Genomic DNA, 11,747 nt, shown 5'->3' with positions numbered 1-11,747 from the left:
TACAGAACCATAACATTTTTGTAATACTTTCATTGTCGTGTAGTTTACATTGAATCCAATATTAAAAAAATTTTAAATAAATTTTGCGTAACTGAGCTGGGTAGCCGAGGGCCTAAAATGAACTTTGCATTGTTTTTTAAATATGTCTTATTTTTACAATTCTTATTTTAGATATTTATTACTTCAATTTACCTAATGTTATTATCCACGAGGAACTTAGTATAATTAAAATCCAAACTGGAGAAAAGCAAAACAAATAAAACAATCTTTTTAATTTTAATAACACTTTTTATTTGGCATAACAGATTAAAAAACGATATACATAGTAAAAAAGTAAGGCACAGGAAAAATATATATATATATAAATGCATGGGTTTCCCATGAACACTAGATGCACTCCGAATCGAAGTTTGTTTCAAGTTACAATATGTATCATAAAATGATAAGCTATTTAATTAGAAGCTTAACTGACGTACAGGAGATGAGTAAATATGACACAGTGTGCCACACTCGTACCTATTGTATGTTAAAATGATGGAGAAATAATCAGCAACAGGAACAAAATGCTTAAACGTGTGGATACAGTGATTAGAAGCAGGTGATACTAAAATCATACGCTGTGTATTCTGAGTATGTTTACAGCTGGTGTATTGCATCCAATGCTGTGTGTAATACTGTGATTTAATACTGTTCTGTAAATCCTTCTTTTGCTCTTCAGCCTCTTTCACGCATTCTTTTTCAGTTTCCTTCGTCGTCCTGTCAAACCAATACTTGAAAAAAACAGCTGAGGGCAGATTCAGGACATTTTAGATGTCTCTGTCTCCCAGGACGACCTCACTCACTTTCAGTGCATTGAAGTATCTGAGGTCAGGTCCCCACCTTTGTAATATCTCAAGGAATTTTAAAAAGCCTCAATAATTATTTTGTCCTGCAAGAACTGTCTCACATCTCAAGTTACTTGTACCACTGAAGGAAAATTTCCAATCGAGAGTTTCTTGCCAAAGTTAAATAATCTTGAATAATCTTTAGCAGGGCCGAGGCTTCATACATGGCCGCTCCCGTTTGTGCTCGCTTCGAGGCCGTCGGTGGACAGAGAAGAGGACGGACGAGGGCGGGGGCCGGCACCAGCGGCGGGCTGCGGGTGGCTGACCTGTGAGACCATATCGTCAGACTCCCAGCGCTCCAGTTCCTCCCTCACCAGCCTCTCCATCTGCTCCCTGTGGGCGTCTGTGTCGCGTCCCAGACGCTCGTCCTGACAAGCAGAAGCAGGTTTGTTTACAGCCGCGCGCGCGTGTGTGTGTTTTCCCTGCATGATGCGTGATATTGGGACTAAATCTGAGCGATACATTGCTGATTGCCATTTTCTTTCATCTCGTCTCACTGACAGAGAAACTTTGTTTTCTCGATAACAGAATCGCACTGAAGGTGTTTCTGCTGTGTCTCACCTCCATCACTCCGTCCAGCAGCCGGCCCAGCACGTCCCTCCTTTTCAGTTTAGCTCTCTCCATGGTTTCCAGCTTCACGATCACAGCGTCTATCTTGGACACGATGCTGCCGATAGAGTGCTCCATCCGGTCCACGCGTCTCACCAGCCTGAGGAACAGGAACAGAGAGCCATGCATGTCAAACTACTGTAGCTAGAATCATAAATGTTATTATTTAATAAATAATTGTTTATTAATGTATTTGTTATCAACTACAAATGCTCCTGTGGTGGAAGCTGATGTATAAACAAGTATGTATTACAGTTATAATTGTTGATAAATACTGTGCTTTAATACAAAATGTAAAATGTCTTTATAGCTACATATATCTACATTTATAGTGTATTATAAATAATTTATTAAATGTTTATATACTGCTATAAAAGCTGAAAGGGGGAATAAAGATAGTGCTGCTAATGTATTTTAATCAGTTAGTTGACTAGAGAGATTCTAAATAATAATAAAAAGTCTTACACTTGAAACTCCTCATAGGAGACGCCACCCGAGCTGCTGCCACGGCGACGGGAGCTGTGGCCGCTGTCCTCGTCGTCGTCCTCCTCCGAGTCTTCCTGGGTGCGAGGGAAGCTCCGCCCACTGCATGGTCTAGTCAGCGAATTGCGTTCCAGATCCAGGTCCTCCTAGCATACGAGCAGAAACACACTGAGCATCTGCAGGTGCCGTGTACGTCACCAAAACCAAACAGGGACGAGCTGCTGGCCCCATCACTCACTCTCTCTTTCTCCAGGTCGTCTCTCATTTGCTGGTGCTCGTGCTCCGTCAGCTCCTGGTCGCCATCGTGATCGTACTTGGCAAATATGGCCTGAATCTCTGCATCTGTGTGGCCCTTTCTGAGCAAAGGAAGAAACAAACAACACTCAGCATCAAACAACAACAAATTCAACCCGAGCTTTACGTTCATATCACTATAATTAAAAAGTTTTAGCTTGATTTAAATTTTTGCTCACCCTTTAAGATCCTGACGGAGTTCATCAATGTTCAGTTTGCCCCCTGCCTGACGCAGGCTGTCAGAGATGTCATCTACCGCCGTCTTCTTCAGTCTTAACTTCATCAAAGCTTTGTTACAGCCCTAAGAGACGGAGGTCAGAGAAACACTTATTGCATCACAATTACATCTGTACTGTCTGCTCGTGTAATCTTGGTCGAGTCTTTTACAATATTTCTTTAAGGGTTGTCTTTAAACTAAGCAACAACAACAATCATGCAAGTTTATTTAAGTCAACACTTTGTGAAATGGATCTAATAAAATTAATTAAATTTAATTCTGTGTGTGTCAGCCCTTTTTTTCTTTTTCCATCCATCTTTTTGATTTGTGTCAAACCAGTGAAGTCAAACCAGTGAATTCTGCATCACTTCATGTGGTATTCTGATTGGTTGTGTAGAAGTGGGTCATGGCTGCCATTCACGGCATATATGAATATGTCTCTGGTTGCAGAAGCTCTAAACTTGCTGCCACTGGACCTGCCTCAGTGCAAAGGGACAGTTTTAGATTGACGACCACAGACTTAAATAGGTTTCTCTTACAACTGTCTATTTGTTTAACAGCCACAACTCATGTCAAGGAGCCTGTTAACATCAGAAGATTATTGTGCTATCATAAAATACATCACGCTTCAGAGTAAACATCTTGTAACTCCAGCTGCAAATTTCCAGAAGAAAACCCTGATATTTTCTGATTTGTAGATACAACTAGATACTAGAAATTTTAATATTAGAAATTGCAATTTCAGGTGTAATGATCCTTCACATAACTGTCATCGATAGCTAATGTTGAATTAATTTATATGTGCCTGGCCACAATAAAGGATAAATGTAGTTCAATACCTTCTTGATGAGGTCCGTCATCTCCATCTCAGACCTCTGCTGGGACATGTCAGCCTTCACCTCAGAGTAAGAGTCATTGATGATGGCCAGGAACATGTTCTACACAGAAAGAGAAAAGAGAAAATTAATCCTTGTCACTTCACACCACAGGCAAACTGTAACAATTCAACACTGCTCATCCTGCTCACCATAAGAATGAAGAAGATAAAGAAGATAAAGGTGGTGAAGTAGATCGGACCAAGCACTGGGTTCGCCTCCTCGATCTCAGAGAACTCAAAGTCTCCCAGGATGATACGGAACTGGGTAAAACTACAGAAACAGCGAAACATGACAGCGTTAGAGAAACATCGGCAGTCAGAAGTATTTGTATGTTTCTCGAATATACTTTGAATCTTCTTACATGCTGGCTTGGAACGTGCTGAAATCGTTGACTTGGGTCCCGAACACCAAGTAGGCCAGCTGAGCATAGGCCAGGAAGATGATGAAGAACATGATGGCGAAGCCCACGAGGTCCTTGGCACAGCGCGACATGGTGCTGGACAGCTGGCTCATAGTCTTGTTGAAGTTGATGAACTTAAAAATCTGAAAGGATGTGAAAACCTACCATTGGTATCAGTTCATCATGTTTCCGCGATGGTACTGTGGGTGAAGTTTCATACCTTGACCCAGGAAAAGAAGACGATGACTGCAGCCACGTTGTTGAACTGGACCTGCAGGTTGGCCAAGGGCTGGAAACTGGGGTGAGAACTGTCCTTCTCCAACAGGCCTTTGAGACAACTGCCAACCATGGCTGTTCTGGTTATGTTCATGATAATGGCAACAACACTCAACTGGAAAAAGAGCAGACACAGCAAACAACAGTCAGACTATTACAATTACAGCTGTATTACTTTAATAATCTCACATACAAGCTTGATACACACCACCAAAATGAGAACATCCAGACAGTTCCACAGGCTCTTGAAGTAATGCAGCCGGTGGATGCGGATCTCCAGCACCTCCTCCACCACGTAGTACAGGATGAAGATGCAGAACGCCACCTCACACACGGCCACAAAGTAGTCCCAGCTGGACACGTAACGCATCAGACGCACTGTTTGGAACTGCCAGGAGGTCACCACCCCCCCGGTGGCCGGGAACTCCGCCAGCAATCTGACAAATCCACCGGAATATATGAACCGTCAGTGTTCATACAATCATAGCTACAAGCTGTTTTAATGCAGAGACACATCAAGATAAAGTACAAAGACAGAATGTAAATCAAGACTCGGGTAATAATTAGTTTGTTTTTCCTTTTTTGTGAATTTGCAGCTTTAACACTTATAATACGTGAAATGGAAGGAAATGTGTTTTTTATCTTTTTGTTGATTGTTGTTTTTTTACAAGCATTAAACACAAGTTTTATACTAGGGGTGTGTTTGTTGATGCACTGAAAATTTATATTTTTGAAATTTGAAATCATTAAATTAATTTATTAAGTAAAAATGACTAAAACACTTACTGCCTTCAGGATGCTTCTTCAGCATTAGTCTGCTGAAAACTTTTGGGTTTTGGATCGTTTTTACAGCAGAACATGTCAACTTAGGCTCTGGGAAATTGGGGTAGGCATTTTCTAAAGTGCTTAGAGAGTGATAATCTCTATTGGCTGCAGTGAAACTTCAGTTTAGCTCTAACAAATGGCTCTACTGTGTATTTACAGCAGCAAGCGCAGCTGTTTTTGCCTTTTTCTTTTTTTGTTATTAATGTCGTATGAACTAAACGTTCAATGTAAATTTGCTCCCTCCTTGAAGAACGTTTTGCTTCTGTTGTTGTAATTATTGCAATAATTGTTTCTACTGGGTGCTATCGTTGATTCCATACGATGTAATCACATCTCAAGTCAATAAATCTGAACGGTAGAAATAATAACAAGTCCCTCACAGCCCTAGATTACATTAAAATCTATATTTTGACTTTTTGCGAACTGAAATCAAAGGTCTGAAGATATGGAGTGACATATGCTGTACAGAATGTAAAGCCCCTTAAACAAAATTTATGATTTTTGATATTGGGTTTTAATAGACAAAAATTTAAATTGAAACTTGACTTGACCGGATGGATGTGTCGTGACGACTCACCTAGCGATACAGAAGAGGTTGATGTTTCCATTGTAGACGGAGAAGTCGAGGAAGACGGCTCTGGTGCCCCTGTCCAACCACAGGTGGTCTTTGAGAAACTGCAGCTGGACAACGGACTCTGCTTTCGTACGAGACAGATCTTGGTAGTATCCTCCGCCTCCGTATTTAGAAACCTGACCCCAGTAACTGCTGTCATTCATCTCACTCTCTGTTGTATAGACCCACCTGGTAGACACCAAGAAGAGAGAAATCAGGAAGCAGCTCTAGTGTCACAGTTGTTTTCTAACATAACTGAGGGTTAAGAAAAAAGGTTCTGCTTGTGCTGATCCTTTATCAATTTGTACTGATTTTTAAATCCACTTCTTTCAAATTAACATCATGGTCTTACGCAGTTCTATTCCTGGGGCCAAAGGAGCTGGTGTCCTCGTTGGTTGGGGTGTACATGTTGTAGCAGTCCTGAACCTCGTCTCTCAGATCCTGGTGGATGGAGCAGGACTCGTTGCGGACTTTGACCTGTCGGAGGCGCGGCACCCCCAGGAGGAGATTCTCATAGTAGATGAGACTGTGATTGTCTGGCAGACTCTTGTTGTTGTACCACACTTCCCAGTACATGCTGTTGAGGAATGGCCCCTCTGTGAACTACAAGTTCAAGGAAAGTCAGGATTTTGGTACAAAAGAGGCTGGACATTAAATTAGATATTTGTTTGCAGCAAAAAGCAAGTTCTCCAAAATATCTGGCATCATCTTTTCTTCCATTTAGGTTTATTACTGAAAACTACTTTGCTACTGTGGATGGTTTCGCTTCTAATTAATCACATGAATTTTATGTAATATATTAATGCAGCTATACTCTTATACTGAATTTGCCAATTGTTCTCAGTGTTTGTGTGATGTATTTACTATCTTGACTTGCAAATGTCTGTCTATGTTGATTCATTTTGAGTTTGCGTGATGGCTGTGTAGCTTTTTGTGTGTTTGCACCTTGAAAACCGCAATTGTGAACTGCATATTCTATTTTAATAGTTCTAAATTACAGCTAAAATCGATTTGAGTGTGTCTGATTAATACCAAAGCAGAGATGAGTGGGTTTTTTACCTTCCAGAAATCATCCATTGTTGAGATGTGCCTGAAAGTGAAAGAGTCTCCGGCAGACAGCGGTGTGTCCAGGAAAAGCTGAGACATGACTTTGGTATAGTAGTACATGTTGGCACTCACCATCCCATAGGTCACTGCAGAGCAAACATAACCATCAGGAAAAGTACGTAGAATCTGATATTTCTAATACAACAGTCACTAGACAAAATTAAAACAGGAGAGGAAACACTGTGTTTGCATCTCGCGTGACCCTGCAAAGACTTTACAAGAAATAAACTCAAAATGAGATGAAACCTATCTTAGTCTATTCTATACATTACAATTCCCTGTAGCACACAGTAGTCATCATGAAGTAGCTCTGGAAATGGTTTTAATAGTCCAGCTCTGCCTGGCAGTAAGGGCCTTAATCCCGCCCGCCAGGAAAACATTTCCTGATCCACCCTCAACCACAGTTTGGTGTTTTTCACTTCAGAAGAGAAACGAGAGACGTTCGCAGTCATTTTCTCATCAAACTCATTTGAATTATTTGTGCCAATCCAAAATGCTGTCCTCAACTTGTTGGAATTCAAGCACCCTGATAACCATGAGCGAGATGTTCCGCTGCCAAAACCATGAGGCACGCACTGTTCTGAGTTTGGAAAATGACTTTTGGGGCAACAGGAAAGATGCCCAGACGTATTCGGTGCCACATTTTAAAGAGCTTTCTATGACTCACTTGGTTCAATTGTCCAGGAATTACCTCACGGGCACAAGCAATTTCTTTATGGATGTTTCACTCAACACAATGTCCGTATTATGTGCATGTTCCTATGACAGACTGAATGTTTCCTTTCTGCAGCTTGTTAATACCGCACAGGTCTACACTTAGAATGACCTGGGCCATTTTTTATTCGGCTTTAGGTTTCAGAAGAATTTACAATTAAGAATAAGAGACACCGAAATCATGTTATATAGCCATAGCCTATGTTTACATCAGCTGTAATTCAAAAGAAGAATTGCAGTTACTAATTATGCAACACGTGAACCATCAGACATCAGTCTAACTGCAACTTTGGAATAATGATTATGAAATGTACAAAGTGGAAACAGTGTTTTCTAAAGACGTAACACTCATACTTCTTTTATTTCCTGAGACCACCATCCAGAAATCAGTTTATGTTTTGAGCTTTGGGAAACACATCGAAAATTCATAAATTCTTACTGTCATCTTTTTTAGGTGTTTGAGAGTCGAGTTCTTACTTACATATACAAATAGTGATGAGGAATGCAATATACGTGAGCATCTCCCTCAGTACGTTCCTGAGGTATCTCTCTCGACTGCTGTCACTGTCCTCCATCAGCTCTGTGCCCCACAGAACTGCAAAGGAAACACCATTCAGTGTATGTACAGATAGATATACAATGTATGGAGACTTAAATACATTTGTATTTAATTTGTATTTATTTGTATATTTCTTAATTTATTTAGTTTGACCTATTTTATTCAGGTTCAGTTAATGCCTTTATATTAGATACGTCCTCCATCTGAATTGAATGTTTATTTTGAAGGAAAAATATATTATTTTATGATTTATAGCCTCTGTATATTAGGCCACAGGTTGGTTTTCAAAGTGAGAGAGACTAAATATTATAACTGTGTGCACAAAACTTTCTCTACAGCAGCCAAAACTTTTAACACTGAACATGTTACACAAAATGTGATGTGCAACTGCAGGAAATTGCATCTCTAGTTATAATTAGTGGTAATACAACTTCATATTGGACTTGTTGCAGTCCTCTTTTGGTGGTAACCCTAAGTTTCTTTTTGTCCAGACATGAATTGTTGGTGGTCGAAAGATAACAGATGAACTTTTTGATGGGCTGTAAGATTAAATTTGAAAAACGTGGAGGGACTCACTTCTGATTTTGTGGAGTATCTGCTTCAGACAGCTGCGGTGCTCGTGCCTCTCCTGCTGCTGGGCATCCACGGTCGGGGTCGGGTACAGTCCTCCCCGGGGGATGTGCGGGCTGCTGCCGCCGCCGGTGTAGCTGCCCAGGCCGCTGCTGCAGCTGCTGCTGGAGGCCGTGGACACCGACCTCCTCCCGGGGCTCGCTTGAGGCCAGTCGGCTTCCATGATCTCGTCCTCGGGCTCGAACCCCGGGTTGTCCCGGCTCCAGGCCTGTCTGGACGGAGGGGACGGGGTGACCATGGCTCCTTCGAGCCCCGGGTCTTGATGCTGGATGTTCTCCATCTCTATCCCCTCGCTGGAGTCGAGTCTGTGCGGCAGCCTGCCAGTCTGGCTCTGCGGTGGCTGCTGGGGTCTGACTCTGGATGAGCTCATGGTCCAGTTTACTCTTTTTTTTTATGTGGTACGAGGCATCTGGAAATTTTTTAAACTTCCCAAAAACCGATGTTAACTGTTTACATCGACTTCTCAAGCATTTTGGTTTCGGGAACACTCAGATGTTAAAGCGGATAAAACCCAAAACAACAGTTGTTCCACTAACTAAACAACCCGCAAACAACACAACATGTCACCGTGTGTAACAGTCACAACAGAGACATATAATAAACAATACCCTGTCCTTTTATCCAGAGTTATTTAGTTTTCACCCTCGCCAGTCCCTTAGAAAAACATTCCTTGAGAAAACACCAAGCGGGCGTCTCGAGCAGCGACGTCCATTAATGCTACCGATGCCTTTAAAGCGATTAAAGTTGTTACAAGTTAAACTGATTACTTAAAGTCAGCGATCGCGTCAGAAAAGAGGAGTTTGAGATGGAGAGGAAAGTTGGATTTATTGTCCCAGGACAGCCATCTTGTTCCTGAACTGTTCCCCTGAAAACCCTCGCTCTCCCTCGCTCGGACTCAGGTTACATTCAGAGTCATGGCGTCGCAGCAAAAGATGGAAAAACCTCAGTGGAAAAATATTTTTTCATGGAATATCTTTTTACTTTTTACGTTTACAGCGATTAATTCACAGATTGTAAACAAACTGATTCAGGAATGTTTTTGATGATTATTTAAAAAAAAATCTGAACTTAATTCCCATTAGAAATAATATAGTTTTCTTTTAAAGAAAAACTTTTATAAAAACTTTTTTAATCCCCTATAACGACCAATGGGACTTGTTTCTGTTAAAATAAAAAGCTTTGAAATCATTGTTTGGTTAAATATATAAATTGATTACATAATCTCTGTTTTGATGAGTGGTTGCCATGACAACAAGGCACTTACGGTGGAGCTTTGCAGTGAAGTTAGTTTGAAGTTGGATGTTTCACAGACGTTCACACTGAGCTTTCACTTAGGGACCATCACTAAATTCTGCATAAATGCATTGTTTTTATTCGCCCCACTGTCATGTAAATGACTGTCTCAATAATAATATCAGATGTTACACTACCCTAGACTAATAGGACACAATTCTTTTTTATGTGATTTTAGTGTGCCCTCTATTTCATGTAAATATTGATTTTAGCTTTTATACAGTAGCTTTTAAGTCATGCCACCAACTGACTCCAAACTGTGGTGGATCGAGAATCAGAGATCGTGACGGCAGCTCATGGATCATCAGTGATGGCAGCGATCATGATGGTGGATCCTGATAGTGGTGGTGGATAGTGATCGTATAGTGGCAGCTGATCATGGACTATGATTACAACAAGACTGCTTGATATACAATACTCACATACTCTATATCACTGACAAGAACTCCTCAAATCATTTGTCATTGCTGCTCCCTTCATCTCTATCAGACATTTTCTTACGTATAAATACTTTAACATTGACACACTTCTCCATTATGTTACAAACTGTTTCTTCTAATCAATGTTGAACATTCTGTTATGTTGTTGATGTGTTCAGTTACACGCAGCATCTATTGCACTTATGTCCGTCCTGGGAGAGGGATCCCTCATGTTAAAAGGGTTTTTTTGGTAGATGGTACACCTTGTTGAGCCCTATGAGATGAATTGTGATTTGTGAATATGGGCTATAAAAATAAAATTTGATTGATTGTGTACTAATCCTGAAGATTGTACCCTAGATCCAAAAGGACACACCTCTTTTTAGTGCATTCTTATTCTAGAGTAGCAATAATGTCCGATATGATTAGCAGTCAATAGGTCAAATGACATGGAAAGCCATTAAAAACAATAACGTTTTTATCTTGTTCCTTTTTCAATGTGAATTTATTGATGTTCCCTTAGTAAAAGCCTGTGATGTCTGTTGAATATCAAACTTCAAACAAACTTCTCAGTCACAACATTTGAGTGTACAAAGGGGGAAAGAAGCCATATTTTCCATCTCCATCTTTTCTGGTTGTTTTGTGTCTGTGGTCATTTTCAATCTTTTTTGGTCATTTAATGTGTCCTTATGGTCATGTCTGGTCTCTGTGGTCAGTGTGTGTCCCTATGTTGCATCTATGTTTTGCATCCCACGGTCTATTTAACTTTTGCTGTGGTCTCTTTGTAATAACTGATGGTGCTGATTTACTGGCACAAAGCCTGTTTGGCCACTTTGCTCATGGTCAGCTTTCAGATTTGTAAAATTAGATCATAAAACCATGACTTGATGAGCTGAATTAATTGATGTACATAGGTTCATACAGATTATATGCAGATATATGTCCCTTCCAGCATGGTCCACTCCAGGACTTATTGTGCATGGGAAACACCCAAAAGGAAGGCTCCCAGGATCATCCTGATTAAATGGCTGAACCACCCTAACCGGTTCCTTTTGCCCAGAGAGAGCAAATTTCCATTGAAACTGAGAACACAAACAAACTACAACAGACTACATTAGATATTGAAGATGTTGAAACTCAAGTTAATGAATTTAAATTAAACACACAAGACAGTTTCCACAACAGAGTATTTTAATCAAGGCGATAATAATTAGTTCAACCAATTATTGAAGCTAATCTTAATCAGCCAAATGAAAACAAGAATGAACACAACAGAGCATTATTTAAAGACAGTGCTTTAAATAACAAGTAATGAATAATCTAAACAACATGTTACTTAACTTAAACACGTATCCTCACATTTCAAATCAGCCTTTATCACATTTTCACGTTGTTAAACTTTACAGTGTGTTGTCCTGCACTATATGAGTATAGTACAAAGTTTTGTGGGCGGGGTCAGTTGTCTGACGTCATGATTTCTGCTGCCCAGTGTAAACAGGCCATTGGCTGCGAGGTTGCGATGGGGGTTCCCTGCCCCGGATTGCAG

General features: G+C 40.5%; 1 protein-coding gene across 2 annotated transcripts; it reads right to left on the bottom strand.

The window, feature by feature from the left end:
- Nucleotides 1-267: 267 nt before the first annotated feature.
- pkd2 (polycystic kidney disease 2) lies at nt 268-9,412 on the bottom strand. Of its 2 annotated transcripts, none has more exons than XM_047344165.1 (15): nt 8,436-9,412; nt 7,782-7,895; nt 6,539-6,672; nt 5,832-6,082; nt 5,444-5,668; nt 4,250-4,478; nt 3,986-4,156; nt 3,727-3,908; nt 3,515-3,635; nt 3,327-3,425; nt 2,450-2,571; nt 2,215-2,332; nt 1,959-2,119; nt 1,446-1,593; nt 268-1,252 (listed from the first exon to the last, which is right to left on the bottom strand). In XM_047344165.1, exons 1-15 carry the CDS (start codon nt 8,857-8,859, stop codon nt 1,043-1,045), a joined length of 2,709 nt encoding a protein of 902 aa, XP_047200121.1. In that variant the 5' UTR covers nt 8,860-9,412; the 3' UTR covers nt 268-1,042. The 2 variants fall into 2 exon arrangements, with proteins under 2 accessions (XP_047200121.1, XP_035036957.2); XM_035181066.2 differs by having other exon boundaries at nt 1,959-2,122; nt 8,436-9,411.
- Between the last annotated feature and the right edge of the window lie 2,335 nt (nt 9,413-11,747).

Source organism: Hippoglossus stenolepis, chromosome 2 (genome assembly GCF_022539355.2).
Source record: "Hippoglossus stenolepis isolate QCI-W04-F060 chromosome 2, HSTE1.2, whole genome shotgun sequence".
NCBI lineage: Eukaryota > Metazoa > Chordata > Actinopteri > Pleuronectiformes > Pleuronectidae > Hippoglossus > Hippoglossus stenolepis.
This window is presented reverse-complemented; position numbering and strand designations above follow the sequence as displayed.